The 19,828-nt window shown below is 42.5% G+C and overlaps 1 protein-coding gene across 2 annotated transcripts in view; it reads left to right on the top strand.

Annotated features, from left to right (window-relative positions):
• Window positions 1-19,828, top strand: part of CNKSR3 (CNKSR family member 3) — a 58,099-nt gene continuing 38,271 nt past the window's right edge. Inside the window, exon 1 of one of the 2 annotated variants that reach the window (XM_068677141.1) lies at window positions 1-181. In XM_068677141.1, the coding sequence (XP_068533242.1) occupies window positions 130-181 (52 nt within the window). In that variant the 5' untranslated portion in view covers window positions 1-129. The remainder of the gene's footprint in view (window positions 182-19,828) is intronic. The other variant, XM_068677142.1, reaches the window with a different exon arrangement.

Genomic DNA, 19,828 nt, shown 5'->3' with positions numbered 1-19,828 from the left:
GGAGCGGGGCCGCGGGGATGGGAGCCTGAGAGGGGGCGAGTCCGCGGCCGGAGGAGCGCGGCGGGCGGGCTGCGGGAGCGGCGGTGCCGGTGTCCCGCGGGGGCAGGTCCCGGCGGGGCCGAGCCCACCATGGAGCCGGTGACCAGGTGGAGCCCGAAGCAAGTGGTGGACTGGACCAAGGGTAAGGGCGCCTGTGCTGCCCAGCACGGCTCGGCTCGGCCCGCGGGAACTTTCTGCTGCCGGGCTCGGCTGCCCCGTGGACGAGCGGGGCCAGCCCCAGCCGCAGCGGCAGCCCCGTCCCGGGAGCGGGCGGCTTCCAGGCCGGTTCCCTCTCGGTGCCCGTGAGCCCCGGGCGCTTTTCCTCCCTCTCCGGGGCGCGGGGAGGAGGTGAGCCCCGTCGGCGGGGCGGGCAGCGCGGCTCCGGCGGAGCTCCCCCAGCAGCGCTCGCTCCCGTCCCCCTGCGGCCGTGCCCGGCGGGGGCAGCCCCCCCCCCCCCCCCCTCCAGCGGGCCGGCCGCGCGGGTTGGCTTGCAGCTCTTCGGGCGAAACCCGCCCGCTGGCCGAAAACACCTTGGTTTGTGAGTTAAGCAAAGTTGAGTTCAGGAGGAGAGCTGGAGTTAAGCAAGGCGTTCGCAGAGCCCGTCCGCTGGTGCGGCGCTGGGAAGCTGTTCCCCGGGGGAAAGGAGGTGGGGGCTGCGAGCTGTGCCTGCAGGTACCCCGTGTCCCTCTGGGGGGACACCTGCCGTGCTCGGTGGCTTTTTTTTTTTTTTTTTTTTTTTTTTGAGGGAAGGCAGTTTTGGCTTCCACTCTGTCAAACCTGGTCGGACAGTGCCAGTGAATGGCACTTTCTGAATGGCAATTAGAGGTCTGCGCTCGCAGTTCCTGCTCCGCAGTGCGAAAATCAAAAGGGAAATAGCTCTGAATTAGGTGAGAGGCTTGTGACTTGTGGGGCGGACTGCTGTTGTCTCGCAGGACTGTGCTTTAGGGCCATCACCCTTTGTTGTATAAAGCGTTTTCCCAGGCTTTCCTTGATTTGAAGTTGATGCGAAATTACGAATGCTTTGAGAGTTGAAAGCTCCCCTGGATTAGCAGCGGCACTCACTTATAGCAGCCATTACTCCGATGTCTCAGGACCATAATGCTGATTAGACTGCATGCCTGTGGTCAGCACTTGGCAGGAGTTCGCTTCGAGACTGAGTCAAATTTGGAAAGCAGGCTAATGTTTTCGTACAGAGAGCAGGATGGATACTCCCAGCCCTCCTGAGTGTGAACATGTGTCCGGGCGTGCCGGTGCCAATGATGGACTGTCCGCGCAGCCTCTGGAAGGAGAGGAGCCCGCACGGACGTGCTCCGAAGTTACGCGTTAACATCTAAGTAACTTCCCCGGAAAGACCTCTCTTTCTCCTCTTGGTATTGGTTTAAACAGGAGTGCATTGTTACAATGAAATAAGCCTTCTGCTTTGGCATGTGGAATATTTATATAATGCTGTTCCCTCATTGTGTTTTTTCTCTTGGGCACTGAAAGTTTGTTACCTTGCCAGATTAAAGAGTAAACCTGCTAATCATTTTAAAAGGCTTTATTATACTTAAGCATGCTTGGCTTGCTTTCTTGCATAATTTATTTTACTTGCAGGTTTCTTGAACAGGTAACTCTTTAGTTGGACCCTCAATTAGTGTTATGCAGAATAATTTGAGGCCTGGCTGTAGTTGGAAGGTGGATCTTCTGACTAATGCTAACGCGTGTCCTTTGAAATGCAAAGGAATAAATTAAAGACTGCCAGTGACTTTTGTTTCTGCTGTTGTTTTTCAGTTTCCAGGTAAGCATTTGACCTCTTCAGTGCACGGCGTCTTTATACGTCACTCCCTGCATGACAAGATTGTAATAAAGAAATGTGGAAAACTTTATTTTTTGGCTAGACTTTCATCTCTGCTCATTAAAATTGACACTTTAATAGCAGCCTTATTAATGCTATGTTTCATGGTTTATTTTTAAGCCAAAATGCTTGACTACTATGTAGTTCACAACCACTGCATTTTATGTTTGAGCGGAGACCAATAGTCTGTATTTTAACTTATGAATATTATCTTCAATTCTCGAGGCTAGTTTTATAAATACACTGATTAACAGAATGTTTGGAGAGGAGCTTAGGCCTTTTGTTTGACTATCACTGTCCATCTAGGAATGTAATACCGTGATCTTCACTCAACTGGTCAAGCTCTGGGAGAAAATGTTTGGCTGGTGATGTCTGCTGCCTGTAGTTAGTGCTGTGGTGCCATGGAGATGTGTTCTAGGAGAATGACATAAATAACTATGGTGGGAGATGCCAACTTGCAGTGGGGAGATTGGTTTTGCAGATAATGATGCATGCATGTCATACAGCGATAAAAGCATCTTGGAAAAAAATTAAGGGAGTAGCGGAAATAAATGGTCTGATTTAGTCCATTTTTAATGTTCAATGGAAAACAGAAGTTTTCTCCAGGAACTGTTTTTCTATTTTGAATTGTTTACAATCAAACGTCTATTAATTGATACTTTTAGACTGAAAACAAAACAAACAAAAACAGCAACTACAAAAAAAAAAAAGGACAACAAAACCCCACCTTTTCCCAACTAAAAGAAGCATAGAAACTTTCCCCTGTTCCAGGAAGCAATTACCAAAAAGCCAAATCCAAAAGTAAGCTGTATAACTGCTTCTGGACAGTTAGCTTATTTGCTTTTTGTGAACCTGGCTTCCTTTAAAAAACAAACAGACAAAACTAACTTTTTTTTTTTTTTTTTTTTTAACAGGACAGCTCTTATCCTGAATAGTTCCTTTCTTTGATTTTTGAGCTATCCATTTCTATGCAGATTCTGTAAACAGGCTTTATCTGTAATTTAAAATAGAACCTATTTGGAATTAATTACACAGAAGTGAATATTTTTAGATTTTTGTAGCCAGATTTTAAATGAAAAGAGCTTTGTTTGTCTCTGGCAACAATAGGTGATACAAGAAGCTGTCGCTTGTGTTCTCTTGTTAATTCAGACTAGAATGCTGCCGTTTTTTTGTGAAGAAGGGTGTATTTCTGGCAAAGCAACCGTACTGACAGTAGTAGAATTGTGAAGAGTGGGTCTAGTGAAATCGAAGCTGCTGCTGAAGAGTTGTACTTTTGCTCACTAGCAACTTTGTAGGTGAAGCATTCACCTACATCTGCTTTTTATGCTTTTTAGCAAGGATATGAAGAATCTTCAGCTGCTGCATCAATATTTGGAAACTGGTAACTGTATGGGCACCTCTTCAATTTCTGTCCAGAAGAGGTGCTGGTGTAGTCACGGGTTTCTCTTACCGTGTGACAGGGACTTGAGAAGTGTTTGGGGGTTATCTTCAGCAGTGGAAAGGTACTTTTTTTGTGTGTGTGTGTGTATAGGTTGCTGTGTTGAATTGACTTGCTTGCAGGTGGTTGTGGAGCTTGTTTAATGTTTTGGCCTTCACTGTTTTCTTGGAACTGACTGAACCGAGATGTTGATCTTTTTGAGTTGATCCTTCTGGGAGAGATATTGCTCCTGCCTGGCATTGCAGCTGACCTGCAGCCTTGCTCCTGTGCAGGCCAAGATGCTCGCAGGCTCAGAGTCCTCACTTCTTTCTCACACTGCTCTACTCCTTCCCCATGAGCTTTAAAAAAAAGGAGTCCTGGAGTAATTCAGCTTATGTTGGGACATGCAAACAGCCACAGAGATTGCAGCACATTTGCTGTACTGCTGCTGGTATCATTTGACTGTGGACTTGTAGTTTTCTGGGCTTGGCTATCCTGGGTGCAGAAACCATCAAGAACCCATTGACATAGGGCCATGTGTGTGGAAAAATCTCCAGCACAGAAGTGTCATACCTCTCTGGCAGAGCGACAATTTGAAGAAAACATAGTAATGTGATCCTGTAGTCCCAGAAACCCCTGGCTACTGAAAACCTTGCAGCTAGGGTCATTCCTCAAAAGATGTGAGACCAAAAAGTTGTGTAAGGGAAGGTTCTCCTCTGTGAAAAATGTCACTGTCTTACTAGACAACATAGTTGTATCTCCTCTTTGTTTTCAGTAGCCTGATTTCCCTCTTCCCTGCTGCCCCCAGGCCTAGCATACTTATGTGACTTGTGACTTCAAGCCAAATTTTACACGGTAAAGACAGTTTGACATGCTTGTGGTTAGATGCCGTCGTTGTTGTGAGTCTCCATTACAATCTGGCCTTTGTTCCTGTAGCTGTGGGCTCAGCTAGCTCTGGATCGAGCTGGCACTTTGGTCTTTTTATTGCGCTCTAGGTTCAGTTATTCCATTACCCAATAGTTCATGGGTGTCGTTTATTCCTGTGGCTGTTATGTCACAAAATACTCTGATTTCCATTCCTGGTCAATCTTGAGGGAAAGTGCGTTTATTTATAGGTATGCCTGGAAGAAGGAAGAGAAATATGCTAATTTATTAATAGTTAGCAATTAATCGTGAGGACCTGGTGTTCTTTTTTTAGTGCTATCTCGCTTACCCATGGAGATTTCAGCAAGGTCAGCTGTGTTAACTGTGTGTCGGGAGCCGCAAACTGGAGCTGGATTTCAGAAGCAATTATGAGTGACACACAGCACTGAAGTTTTTTTTTTTTCCAGCTTTTTTTCTTTTTAAGTATTCTGAAGCAAACACTATTGTGTTCAAGTTATTTGGAAAAAAATCTAATGCTAATAAACTGCTACTTCTCTCTTAAGAGAGTGTTTTGCTTTCAATGAAAAGTAGAAGAAAGATTTGCCCATAACTGCAGAGGAGTTTCTCTGTTTGCTTGATTATTTAAGAATATATTCAAACAGCCTTATTAAACACATCAGGAAATGGTATTGAATGAACACACTCTCTTTTCAGGTATTTGAACTGCAATTCTGACTGTAGCCGGCCCATAATGTTTTGCCAGCAGAAGGTGAAAATACTAAATAAATCTATTTAGTGTTTGTCTGTGGGATGAAACTTGAAGTGAAAAAGCTGCACAACCAGTTTGTACGAATGCTGGTTTAAAATTATTCATTCACTGTTGCTAAGATAAGTGTGTATGAAAAAATAAAACAGAGGAGTTGGCCTCTGTGTTCGTGTGTTCAGATCACGTTTTCATGTTTTTCTGCTGTGTTGCAGTTTCTTGAGCTGCTTGTGGGTTCTGTGGTGGTTTTTTTTTTTTTTTTTTTTATGATCTTTCAGTGTTCACAGTCAGCTCTGTTTGCTTTGCCATTAAGAGGCTGTTCAAACTATTTTAACCAAACATCACAGGTCTAGAAGTAGAGTGCTGTCATAATAATGTCTTGAAAAGCAACGTTTTAAATGCTAAATTCTCCATGGGCTTTACTGGAAAGTTGATTGTAATCTTTATAAAGAAATTGTTATGCAACTCTGACAAAGAATTTAAGGTACAGGTGGGTGGGTAGTGGGTAAAAAGTATATTTAGGTGGTACCTAAACACTGGTACTAAACTAAACTGTTAAACTAAACACTTGTACTAATCAATTAGAGGTATAGTAGTGGTGGTAGTTATTAGATGAAGTTTCTTCTAACTGTTTAGGGGTAGCAACTGGCCAATGAATTGGTTGCATTTTTTTCTCAAATGCCTTTCTTTCAGTGATCAGAAGTCTTTTGTTTCCGTTGTTTGAGACTTCTGGAGCAAAATCCTCCTTTCTTCTGTCAGACTTTCATAACTCTAGTTACTATGTGCTTGTTCCTTCTGCCTCTTTCTGCTTTGGACTCTGTTTTCAGCATGTAAGTCCTCCTGGCCAAGGATCATGCCTCTGTCTGTACACTGTCTAGCACACTGCACGAGCTAATGGAAGACAAAGTGCAGGGCACTAGATAAAATGCATGTTGAAATTTGTCACGATGCTTTATTTTCTTAAGTAAAAGAGCCTGACAAAAGGTTGTTATCCAACAGATGCTACTAGATGAATTGCAGTTGGAGTGATGCGTGCAGACGGCCTGTCAAGAAGTATTTAGAAACATGTGGGGTTTTCTTTGGGTGGTGTTTGTTCTTTCCTTTTGATTTCTTAAATCTAAGCTTCTGGATTGCCTGATCTAAGTCTTGCTCTATCAGTTAAGCTCCTTCCAGGCATGTCAAGCAGCTGATGACTTGCAACGGTTAAGAAGTGTTAAGAGATGTTGAGACTGTTCAGTTCTCTGCTGCATCATCTTAGAACAAGATTTGGCTTTGCAAGGAAGCTTCACACAGAAGCTATGTCAGTGCATAAGTCCCAACATCAGTGCCTCTGTGAATTAACTGGTAAAAATTGATTTCCATCATATCTTTTCTGTACTTGTGATGTCATTAGTCTTAATTTGTACCTTACATTTTACTGATGTCATCACATGCTCCGATCTCACCTCATTACAGGTTTGTTGTTTTGGGAGTGTCTCTGCTTTCAGTCCTCCAGATACTCCAAATATGTAAGTCCTGTTTAAAGGAGAAGGTAGTGAGATACTGATGTTGTCAGTAACTTACAGAGGGGAAAGGAAGGGTGGATAGGAAATAATGGAGCTGGGACCTCTGTAGCAACCTCTTACATATTTACAAGTAGTTCTTTAGGACTCAGTTTCTTGTGGTCACAGGATTGTTCACAGATTTTAATGTTACTTCACAGGGCTGCAATAAGAGTTAGGAAATTCAAATAAAATACTGTTTGTATCTCTGTCTGAAGTTAGGCAGGGTATATAGTCCTTTTGTCATTAGGGCTCTAATTTCTAGCGTGAGATGACTTCTGAGTCTGAGGTATCGTTCATATCCCTGGGCCATGCTTGCTTTGCATAAGAAGATTGTCTGCAGATTTCCATATGCCTGCTTCCATCCTTTCAGAATACAACTAATGATATTTTACAGCTTGGAGGATCTGCAGGAGGTACATAGAATCTGCCTGATTGTGTGTTTTTTTTTAATCCAGTTTTAAACATTCATTAGCTATTAAAATAGATATTTGTGATGTTATGAAAAGTAACTACTTTTCATCAAATGTTGCATGTGCTGGATAAAACCAAGTATCTGTATTTGATTTGGTGAGATCAAATCACTGACCTTTGCAACTTTGGTCTACAGACGTTCATTCAGTATCTGACCGACTTGTATGTTAATACTGCAGTAGTGCTGAGGTCGTGTAGTTTCTTATACGTGTTACTCCTGCCCTTTTACATAAAGACACTTCTCTTTCACTGCAATACCAAAATCTTTTTTTTTTTTTTTTGGACTTTCTTATATTAGTAGTTAGGTGTAGGTAAGCCAAATGTCTGGTGTGGTGTTGCAATCAAAGCTCTGTGGTGTAAATGTGATCTTATCTTGCTTCTTGATCAAAGGAGAGAACTCCATTTAGCACTTAATTGATGCTCATCAAGGGCTAAGGCTTCTGCTAAAGCAAGTGTTGATACACGCTTCTAGGCTAATATGATCCTGATGTCTCTGCCTTGTGTGTGCAAAATGAATGTTGCTTAGGTTGCCATCCTTTTATCATTAATGCTAATAATATCTTTTCTTATCTCACCGAGTCTTGTATTACTGGAATGCAGTTTGCCAGGTGAATGCTTTATGAAAAGCTCTGTAATATGCCTATTTTGTCATTAAATAGGTGATATCTTGTCTGATACAGATGCTTTCCCAGCCTGAACAGAAGGGCAGGGCTCAAGGTATTGCTTCCTTTGTCTGTGTTGTGAGGCAGGCTGGTTAAGGGCTTCAGCTGGGCTTTTTCACTTGTTTAGCTTGTAAAAGGCCCCCACTGCGTAACCAAAAGGAACTATTGCTTTCTGTTGCGATGCTGCTCCTGTCGTCAGTTCCAGAGGTGATGCTCTGTCCTGAGCAGCAGCGTTTTCTCCTCCTCCGTGCCCTGTTGTGGTGAAGAAGCTGTGTCCTTGCCGTGACAGCCAGAAGGCAGCCCATGGTGACAGCTGGACATGCAAGCAGAAGAGTGAAGCTCTGCTGATCTCCATTGGGGCACCAGTACTGTGTCTTTGGTGTCTGAAAAATGTTGTTTTTGAGGTGGCTGCTGTCATGCTGCTCCAGGAGGCATGGCGCAGGGATCGCAGGTGTGCGTGTTGGTGTAGGGCTGCAGGGAGACAGAGCAGCAGGGACTGAAGACTTTTTTTTTCCTGTCCTCCTGCGTAGGATGGAGGGCTGTGAGAGCCAGTTCAGGCACGCCTGAAGAATGCGGACTGAAAAACACGTGAAGGTCCAGGGATGGAGCTGTGCCCAGAAAGCCCTGTAGGGAAACAGTGGAAGCCTGGTGAAATGTACAGGTACCTGCTCTGACATGAGGGTGCCGCTCCTCCAGCCCCTTTCCCCCTCAGGAGATCTAGAGGAGATCTGTGTTCACAGCTTTGCTTGCCTGTCCTCAGCAAGGTGCGGGGTGCTTGAGGGCTCCACCAAGCAGAGTTTTGAGAGGATTATGGCAAAGCATAACTTGGTAATTGTTGGCATTCTTGATGCAAGCTATAATGGAAACTTTGGTTGAAAGATAAATATGCTATAAATTCAGTGTCCTTGTACTTTTTTTTTTCTTACAGATTTTCTTATAAATATAGTGCATGTAGTATTTGGACTTCAGCTGTATTCACCAGAGGAAGTAACATTATACCTCTTGTCAAATACAATGCCTGTGTAAACATAAAAGTATCATAGTTATTTATTTGTATTTTAAAACAATCCTTTTTCTTTCCTCTAACATACATGATGCTACTTGAGAGAACAGCACGGGATAAATAAATCCATATGTGAGGAAAACAAGAACTTGAAAATTAAACCTGTCAGTAATTTTTTTATTTCTTACCAATTTTGGTTGTATCTCATGGTAGCATGTGTGTGTTATGTAGCTGGAACTGATTTTTTTTTCTTTTTTTCTTTTTTAAAAAAGAACATAGTTTGCCTTCAGTTATGCTTAGGATTTAACAGCTATATTGGAGGAAGGTGTAGTACTGGCCTTTGAGGATGAGATTCATTCCTCGTTCAGGACGGTGGATGTGGGTTGGCAGATGCAGCAATACCCATGCTGGAGCACTGCAATGGGCTGACACAAACCTGTGCTTCTGCTGGAGGCACTGGCTGGCAGGGGGGCTCTCACTAGCAGAGATCCTATTCCTGTGGTTGCACTTCTGACAGTTTCATATTTCTTCAATGATTTGCTGCCTACTGCTTTATTAGGCTGATGCTGGCAGGCAGGATCCTGGCTAGCAGAGGTACTTTCATAAAGATTTTAACAGTATTAAGGGAAGATGGCTGGAACAGAGCTTTGGGAAACAAAGACTCTAGGTATGATAAGCGCACGCTCTGTGCCTTGTGCAATTTTTATCTTGATTTAACTGTAATATATCACTGTGGCCATATCCCCAGTACTTCAATCTTTATTATATTCTTTCTGTATCCCTCTCAGTAGGAAGCTGCTGTTATTTTAAAGGTAGGGAGTTAAAGCTGTGAGGAGTTCAGGATGTGCCTCTGTTACACAGTGCAGTTTTAACTAACCAGAAGTAGGTTATCTATGTACAAGAAACAGCATGAGTGTTGTTGGCATGGCTATTTCCATCCCTGGATTCAGTTATGTTACTTATAAACTCCTTGGCAGTCTGTTTGGGCTCCTTCAGGTGTCCACATATGGCACTGAGTATGGAGCATGTGGTAAAGGAAAGTGATTTGCCTCTGGTCATACCACGGGTGGCATTCAAATCGGGATTAAGACATGATTAATTTATATGTCTGTATTCTTGTTCTAGTCACCGGAGCCTAGAAAATGGTTCAGCAGATCTTGCGTGTATTTTGGGGTGAGCTGAATGATGCTCTGAGCTCCACTGAGTGCTGAGAAGGGCTCTGTGGGGTATCCTGGTAGTGTAAGCATGTCAGTCCCCAGCTGGGCCCATCCAATGATGTCTGCAGCATGGCTCAATGCTGTTGGTTCGTGGATGCTCCCTGCGCCATAAGTCACCCAGAGCTGCTGTAGTGCAGGAAGTGACAACAGAAAATGAGGCGTGCCTATTTAGAAAGGGTGTGCAGGCATATAAAAGGAAAGCATGGCTTCATGTAGGGTTGTTGAAACACTACTAATCAATAGGCATCTGATGTATAGAAAAGTTGTTGAATGTAGTCAAATGTGATCTGTATGTGGAAGAGATGTAATTATATCTTATGCTATTAGCATCTGTTGAAAAAATCGGTATGTTACAACACCAAGTTCTGAAAGTATGGCATGAGAGAGTAATAACAGATGCGTGTGTGATAATCACTAGCCTCTTCTGTCCTTTCTGCTGTGTCTAGCTCCCTCCTGCCCCGTCTGCTGGGTGAACTACTTTGTAAAACTATGCAGAAAGATGAGCAGGAGCGTGTGATTCTTCATGGAATGGTGTCTTTCAACAATTGTGATTGAGTCAGGTGTAGCTGATACTTTTTAGATCCTTGTGGTATTGTTAGAAACACTTGGAGCAGTCATCTGGGGCTAATTTGGGTTCTTCTTACAGCAGGAACCATCATATGTTATGGTGCTAGCCATGATGGGAAGCCAGCAGCAAAATAATTTCCATTGGTGTTGCTGGAAGTAAACCTTTGGTGAAATACCTTGACTTTAGGTTTTGGTAAGCTTAATATTGTTTAATATTGTACCTTCTTAGACCACCTTGCAGTGCATAGATACCAAGCTGATGAGATTCTTGGACATACAAAGTTACTCTCTCTTGAAATAAGGTGGTTGACAATGGGGTGCTGTGATGTGGCCATAGGGCCAGCAACAATGCTGAATATGTTCTTTTAGCATGGTAAAATCTGTACTGGTATCTCAAGGCAGAATGACTGGAGAGGATTTCCAGCTCCCAGCAGAGGAGTCTCACCTGCCAGACGTGCCTGGAGACTCATTCAGCTGTCATTTGCAGAAGTACTCATTTCCCAGCTTGGGAGCTCGTATGGATGCGTACAGGTTTTGCTCAAATTAATATGGCTTGGTTGCTGCAGAATACCAAACGGACTGTGTGGTTTCTAACCCATGTGTAATTGAGCATAATGCGTGTAATTTTATTGGCCAGTATCATCCTTGATTTTCCAAGGATTAAGTGTGGATTGAAATGATAGCTGGAAACTCAACAGTTATTTATCTCGTGTCTTTACTGAAACATATTTTGCCATTTAATGTTCTTCACTGTCTTTGGGTATTCTAAAAAATATGGTAACTTCTGAGAATGGTTTTCTATCAAGGTTTAAACAATTTGCGTTCTGCTTATAGCACCCTTCTAGCAGTTTTGTTAGCTGTACACAAGAGGGCCCTCCCTAAAGATGCTTCTATCGCCTAGGAATTATGCACTGCCTGGAAGCAGCACCAAGGAAGTTGTGTCCTGGAACAGATCTTGCCAAAAAAAACACGCACACACAAACAAAAAACACCAGAAACATGACCCATAAGAAACAATATCCAATTTATCTAAAGTGCTATGAGAAAGAAGCAACTAGCCATCAATTAAATTGGCTGACTTTCTTAAATATTTGATGGTGCTTTGTTGTAAGTATCTTAAAGTATCTTTAAGACTTGTTTGAAGCTTTGGCAGATGGTCAGAAATATCTTGTTACCATCCTATTAGGAGTAGGTGGAGTACTTGGAGTATTTGCTCTCACTCTTCTCTCTTAATAATCACAAAAAATGCTGGGTGAAGATGTTGGAGTGGCTGAGGCAGACACAGGGCTCTCTCCTGCCCTCCTCTGCTCCACTTCATACTTCACTTCTGGGAAGGAGGTAGGGCTCCTGGTCAGGCCAGTGGTATTTTGGACATGTGTATGATTCAGAGCCCTTGGTTAGCTTTGCTGCTGCTGATCTTAGATCTCTCTGGCTCTATTGTTGTTACATTTTACAGTTGGCTTCCTTACATTTAGGGCGTTGCACTTGCAGTCCGGTGAGGTCTCAGCTATTTTAGGAAGCAGCGTTATCACTGCGTGCCTGACCAGGGCTGTAAAACAGCACGGAATAATGAAAATTCATCAGGCAGCAAATTGTTTGAAGTGATTCCTTTAAATCTTTAACGCAATTATATAAAAAAAAAAAAAGGGGGAGGGGGGGCAGTGGAGAGGTTTGGTGATCGACTGCTCAATTGATAAATCTTGCTGTTTGACACAGTCTGTTTAAAGCAAGCTGAGATGCTTCAGCGATGTGCTTTAAAGTGCCTATTGTGTTGGGTGCTTCAAGGCAGGTCTCTCCTGTCACAGGGACAATGTTATCAGTGTGTTTCACTCCTGCAAAATCTTTTTTGTCTAGCTAATTGGATCTGCCTTTCCCCCTCTCTGCTGCCTCTTCTATTGCTTTGGATTTGCGCTAGCTGATTTCACTCTTGGAGCTCTTCATGGTTGAATAGCTTCTTGCTCTGCATGTCTTCCCTCACACATTGCTGAGAAACCACCTGCTACTTTCATTGAAGACCTTTAAGCTTTCTCTGATCCTTTTTGAGTTCCTGTGAAGCTCTCCATGAAGTCTTCAGCTGTGATGGCATCAACCTTTGCAGGCCAAGTGTGGTGGCACAGCAGAATGACTTTGTCATTGTTATTTTGGTGCTTTTCAAGGTGTTTCAAGCTCCCTTTGGATTTTTGCTCTTTAATCTCAAGACTCCTTGTGTGTCCTGGCTCATACAAGCAGTAACTTCTAAAGAGAAGTATTCTGGGGACTATTAACATAAAGTAATGTAGGCATGCAAACAAAGGCAGTATATCCTAGGACAATCCAGTAGGGCCTCCTGTGGATTTGTCCATGATGAAGAACTATGCACTGTCAGCATTTCTGCTAATGCCATGCAGTTTGACATATTCTTGTGATTAGCCAGTGCTGATGTCTGGTGATTCCCAGGTGCCTGTACTTACGCCTCGTCGGTGACTGTTAGGGTAAGGTGCTAGTCAGAAGTGTTTCGTAACTGTGTAGGAGATAGCCGGCCTTTCATACAGCTATCTGGCAGCTGCATCAGCTGTTGCCTTACAATAAACTGCTCCTTGGGTCGCTCATGGGTGTAGCAGTAATCACAGTGTTCGTGAGGGTGCATGCAGGCAGGAGAGACAAACGTGAGTAATGGACTTTGTTGCAATCAGCCAAAGCAGTTCCACATGGTGGTGTGAGCAGCAGCCAAACCAAATTAAAGGGATCACCCTGTTTCTTCTTGGGAGCCAAGGGGCGGTCAGTTTTGCAATGTTCGCTCTTGTTTCCACTGTGGGAACAGACATCAGAGTGTTAATTAACAAGGGTTCAAGAAAAGGAGCTCTTGTGACTAATGAACTACTCCTTCAACCACAAAAACCTTGAAACTTTAAAACAGCAAGCTCTTAATTGCGTGCTGGAGATGAAGGCCCTAGGGCAGGGGGTTGTTGCGTTGTATTAACCACACAAAATTATCAGACACAGGTTTCATGTGCTGGAGATACAGTACACTCCACGTTCCTTGTTTGTTACTGCTTTTAGAAAATGAAGTGACTTTGGGCTTGACCTGTTAGAGTACAGGATTTATTTTTAGAGTCAACAGAGGCCTTTTTGTGCTTGCTAAGGAGTATAAAAATTACTCATAGTGAAAAGGTGTTGACCCAGTTTCCATATGGAAAAGACCTAAACCATGGAAGTACCAGTTGACAAGCCATGGAGGCAGCCACCTTACTGTGCTTCAGAGAGGACAGTGTTTTTTGTGTTGTCTGTGGTCAGTGTGTAATTACTCTGATTAATATTGCGTGTGATTGAATTCTGTGCTCACGCTTGTTTCCGTTTTATTCCTTTTAAAAAGTATTTTTCCATGCTGTGATGACGAAGTTGTTAGCAATATTAAACCAGATGTTCAGAGGCTCCCAGGTGGGAGATATGTAGGGTGATGGAAGTCCAGGTCGAGATAGAGAAGACAGAAATCATGATTTGGTTGTTTTTTTTAAGTTGGGCTGTTGCTTTGCTAGGCAGTTTTGCTCTACAGTTGTCTCCAAAGACTTCCCTTCTTGGTGGTTTCAGCATGGGGATGGAGAGTGTGATGTGGTGGGGGTCTGCGCTCTCCCTTTTGTCCCAGGGTTTGTCAGCCTTAGCTGATCCTCCCTCTGGGAAGGGGATGTGCACTGCTGCTCTCAGCACAGTTGTGCAAGTAAATACATGTTTTTGGCTTCTGTGTCTCTCATTCCAGCATCTTTCACCGGGATTAGTCTGTAGGCATGTGCACGTGAGAGGCAAAACAGTCGATGAAGCTTTGTGTCTGCAGACGAAGAGGTTGATGACAGCTTTATATCTATTAGAGTCAAAAACATTGGGGTTAAAAGGAATGTGTTTCTTACTTCGCGTGAGCTGGGTGGGATACCTCAAGAGATTAACTTGGGGTTATAAAGGCTTCCATGTTACCCTGATTATATGCCCACAGTGCTCTTCTGTGGATTGCTTGCTTCTGAGATATTGATACTTCTGTCAATTTAAAATAAACACCAAGAGAGAAAAGTAATGTAAAAAGTTTGTGTGCTTACTGTGGCTGGAGCAGTGTGACTATTTAAGGGCAAGTTAGATGGGCTCTGGGTAAATTTCTCAAATGGAAATTTTGAGTAGTCATTTCCCAGTTAGAAGTGCACTGCTTGGATCTTCCCCTTTTCCTGCTTGCATGATTTTTTTTTTTCAGTCCTTGCTCCTCCCCTGGTCATGCTTTTACCATAACCTAATTCTCCTCCTCCTCCTCCTCCCATAGGTATACTTGCTGCCAACCTTTCCCCCCCCCTCCCCCTTTCATCTTATCTCCTGTGGCTCTGTTTCCCTCTATTCCTTGTGTTTTCCATTTTTTTTTTTTTTTTTTTTTTTTTTTTTTTTCCCCTTAGGTACTACTTTGTCATGTTGGCCTTAACTTGGGTAGGAGCAGTCTCACTATCTCCTGTTTTATAACAGCTTTCAGAGGATTCTCGACTCTTTTTCTTCAGTAGAGAAGATGCTTATAGAAGTGAGAGCAGGAAATGTTTTGAGGGACCTCATTAGTCCTTGGATTGTGAGTCTTTTTTTTTTGTCCTCCAGGGGACTCTGTTTCCGGGTAGCCTCTGTGGTGGCTGCTTGGAAACAAGTTGGAACTTCACAGCTTTCTGCTTATGGGTCTCCATTACTTGTGCTGAAAGCACTGCTGGAGTCGACAATTTGTGCAAGTTTTGACAGAGAGCACACGGAGGCTGCTATCACCTTCCCAGTAGTGGTCTTGGATGGGGAACACGAAGCTCTGTTTGCATAAGGATAAAATATCTGTGAGAGGCCCTTGTTGTTGTTGTCTTGCTTTTCCTACAACTTCTTGACATTTTTAATGTCTTCGTTTTAGAAAATAAACTCTACTTTCCCTTTCCCCATTTCTCACCTTTCTGTGCTGTTCCCCACCCTCCTTAAGACCTAATGATTAACTTGGGTGTAAACAAGGTCACTGCGGTGCCCGTCAGCGAAGAACAGGATGAACGGTGATCAAACAGGCTTCCATAAATCCGTTTTAAATAAAAGTCCACCACTGCATAGTTAACAGGGGTATTCTCACAAATTAAACCAAATCCATCTGGTTGTGTGTTTTTCCCTTACAAAGTAGCACACCAAAGTATTACAGTTGAACTTACGTTTCCAAATACGTCTTTGGACAGAGTGAGCCATTTCTCATGATTGGGAAGTTTGAAAATTTGATCACTAGCTGGAGATCACTACACAGCACAAACCATGTGGCAGATCAACTTATTTTTTGTGAAAATAAACTCTAGTTTGAAGAAGGTTTTTTGATCTCTAAGTAGTTTGGCAATACGTCTCTGTAATACTTGAGTTAAAGTATGCATTCAGGAGAGGCTGCCCAGGCAGCTTTAAGTTGTTTGAAGCAAGTAAATCCCTGTTTTTCAGTGAGGTTCATGATATTTCTGGATTGACTAATACCGTGTTATGAGTGGGCAAATCACTTCTAAGTGGGTCCCTTCCAACTTTGGATATTTTATGATTCCACGATTCCACGCCATTCAATCTCATACAGTCTTTATTTATAACCATCAGAAGTCACTTTTACAAAAAGGATGCAACTTGTATAGGTGGGAAACAAGGAGACCAAAATAATTATTAATTTTGTTAGCAGTTTTTAGTCTATTTGAATGCTCTTGTAAGTCCATTCTCTGATTTCAGCTTTCATCTGGAAAGCTATGTTGAAGACAAAATGTTTTTGTTAGAATAATGTGGCTCGGCTTCTTCCAAATCTTGTGTTTCTAGGATTAGTGAAGTTTAGAGTATTTTACAATCGACATGAAATACAACTTGTTCTTTCTTTCTACCCCATTTCTCTCATCAAGTGTAATCTTGGTCACAGACCTAAAATAGTACTCAATTTCACATGAAACCTTGATTTACTCCTGATTATTTCTACTCTCTGTACCAATTTGCAAAAAAAAATGACTGAAGCTTGTAGTAACTGGAGGCCTCTGAGCACCTAATTGTTGTTAATTTGTTGGAAAACATACAAATGTAACTTAAAAAGGTAGAGGAACAGTAAATAGAAGAAAAATAACAAATGACAACAGTTACAACAGTAACTGTAGAAATCAAAACTGAGAAGGGGAGCATATTGGATTAAAACAGAAAAAAAGTACAAAAACGCACCCATTGTTTTTATGCCAGTATTTACATCCCTTTGTTTCTGGCCTGGTTTTGACTTGTTTCAGAGACTTCTGGACTGAGTTTGTTATTAGATATTGTGTTAAGAACAAGTACGTTTTTCCCTCCCCTGCTATTGCCACTTCTCTCACGTGTATCAATATCCCCAGGAAGGGACGTTACACTGAAGAGCTCTGTCTGTAAAACTTTGTTAACAGCTGTCTCGTGTTATTAGTCTCTGAGTAATCAGCCATACCCTTGTGATTTATGTACCTGCTAGGGGTAACTAGAGCAGCATCTACATTCTGGAAGCTATAAGATGCTCTGATTTACCAACAGCATACAAGGAGTATCCATTTTATTTATTTTTTATTTTTTATTTAAATACAACCACGAAGAAGAGCAACCGGATTTGACATGAAGCAGGAACAAAGACCTAACACAGTGATGCAGAAGTTAGTAGGTGACCTTTTTGTCACTGCTCTTAATACAGCAGCAGAACTATAGGTTATTTTTAGTGCTTAATGTGATGTTAGAGGTTCAGGATCAGGTCCTCTCTGTAGAAGATTACACACGCACACATGGACCTAAAAGGACAAAATTGTGTCAGACTTCAAGAATTCAAACCATTTATGGGATTTTCATGCCTTTGTGCATCTCTTTTGCAAACCAAGAACTCAAAGCCTTAAGGGGAGATTGTACACATCACGCTATGGTAGCAGTCAGGCTGTTTAGTGGTTAGTTTATCACTTTCATAAATGTTAACTGTTTATTTAAAGTCCAGTTTAGTTCCTCCCCCTGGAATGGTGTATAGCTGTAGACAGGGCTGATTTGAAGTTTGCTGTAACTGGAATTAGAAGAAGTTGCTCTTGGGGTGAGGGAGAAATGCAGTCCTTACAAGGTGCATCAGCCACTGGGTTAATAGACATCTTCTGCATGGGTGGCTTGTCAGCTTTTAGGAAGTATCTGCCTATTCTTGCCTCTTAAAAGTGATGACTTTATGTAACAGTTGGTCCTTTCAGTTGTTGGACTTGTGCTCAACTGAGACTGAATGGGTAGGTGATTTTTTGGGGGAAAATTGATTATTAACTGCTTTTATAGGAAAGCAAGCTTCATTTTATAAAGGTAACATACAAAGAAAAAGATATTTTGATACTTCAAAAGTAACATGTCTTTTTTTTTTAATAGTGTCATTGTGGCATTATTAATAATGGATAGTGGCATAGAAAAAACTCAGTATGAGGAAAAAATTACTATATATGAGAAATCAGTGATGCCATGTAGACAAAGAGAATTGTTAAATGCATGTTAGTAATGAGCTGAAGAAGCACTGCTTTGTAGTGTCAGCAGGCAAAAAATGATGCAGGTTGAAACCCAAGTAGTTACATTTTATAGAGTTAACTCTTTTTCCCTGTGAAGCAGGAACTTTTTTCCTCCTTCAGACAGTTTTGAATTTTTGACACACTTAAGTTTTGTCTTGGGATGGTGCTGGTATAATGTTAAACCATTAACAACAGTAATGTGCACTCAATTGAGATCCCAGAAATTTATCTGGGGAACGACTTTTAAATTGTACAGGAGTGCTCCCATGTCTTGTGCTGTTTTGGAGATTATTTTTAAAATTAGATGTGCATTACATTAAAGCATGCTAAGAACAAAGTAAGGCAAGCTAGAAAAGTACAGCAGTAGGGAAGTGCCTCTTGGTAAGTTTAACGTCATGTGTGCTTCTTGGAAAACTGGAGCAAGGAGATGTTGTGAAAGACAGGGAGCAATCTGCTGAAGGACATACCCCTCGACAAGGAGTGAAATGTTGCTTCACTTGAAGTGATATTATACAAAATCACAGATGGTAACATCTGGGTCCCAAAAGACCAGTCTGACCAGCCAACTGAGACGCTGATGTGATGCAGCACAGCCAGCTTTGATACATGTAGGCAGTAAGTGTATTCAGCATGACTTGTGTTCTGTATCTGAGGACAGGGTGAGAGTGGTGTCATGCAGGAAGGACTTCTTGATCTGTCAAGCACCAAGAATGCAGACACCCTGTCTGTCTGTCTGTGTCCTGTCTCCTTCCCCTCTCTTTCCCCTGCCATAGTACTTAAAGGATTGTCAACTGTAGCTTCTAAGGCCATGCATTGCAGTGCTAGCCATGCTCCCCTAAATCCTGCACCACACTATACTCATCACAGTCTCCATGTCTTACGGCATGTATTGCCTCTTGTCCAACATCCCTCCAGCTGTTAAAGTGCTTTCTTCTATTCAAGTCTGTGGTGCTGTGGTGCCAGACACAGTCCTACAGCACGTCACTGGTTCCTCTTGTATGGCACCTATATATTTCCTAAAACCTGTGCTTTGCACTGTATCATTCACTGCCAGGCTGTGCACTTGTGTCTTGGGGGTGGTGGTTTTTGTTCCACAATACAGAGCTTTTCCAGCCTGCTGTTTGCAGCATTTCTCTGCTGCACTGGCATACCTCCCAGAAGATGCTCAAACACAGCCAGACCACCTGATGGGGCCACTCATCACCTCTAGTTTGATTCTACGAGAAACAAGAAGATCAAGGACGTTGGAGAGAGGAGTGGGATGGGCAATGGGGAGGCTGAGACTAGAAAGGCAGTCTTCAGCTATGCAACACGACTTACAGGCTGTTCTAATTCTGTGATTTCCGTGGCTTCCAGAGCCTTTTGCCTCTGGGGTCTTAAATGATTCCATATTCCTGCTGTGGGTGAAGCTACAATACAAATTTCACTAAAACAATAAAACAGAATTAAATTGTTTCCATTAAAAAAGAAATCTGGTTCCTGTAATCTTGCGGAAGGCTTTACAGCTAGCACTGGGACTGTGTTTTAGGTTCAATGCAATTATACTTCTGTAAGTGAAATGGTAAAGTATTTAAAGGCTTGTTTCGAGTACAAGTTCTCCTGTATAAAGTGTCTTAGAATAGTGGGATAAAACCAAAACAAAATGTGTGTGTGGGGGGGGGGAAAAATCAACATGGTTGTGTGAGTTGGAAAATTCTGAGAAATTTATTTCTTTGTGGTTGCATTGATTTAGTGGAAAACATCTGTATCTGTCAGTAGCAGAAATAAGATTTCTTTCAAGCTTCCTTTCAGAGCTGTAATGGGTGTGAGGAAATGCACCTCTCTGTATGTGGGGTCCGCAGCAGGGTCTGGCGGTGAGCGGTGTGGGGGGTCTGATGTGGCACAATTCAGGGCTTTGACAGATGAGCTTTGCTTGGTTTGATGAAATCAATTTAGTCAGGTCAGG

The sequence above is a fragment of the Anas acuta genome, chromosome 3, assembly GCF_963932015.1.
Source record: "Anas acuta chromosome 3, bAnaAcu1.1, whole genome shotgun sequence".
NCBI classification, from domain to species: domain Eukaryota; kingdom Metazoa; phylum Chordata; class Aves; order Anseriformes; family Anatidae; genus Anas; species Anas acuta.
The sequence above is the reverse complement of the archived record's forward strand: the minus strand, read 5'-3'. Positions and strand labels throughout refer to the sequence as shown.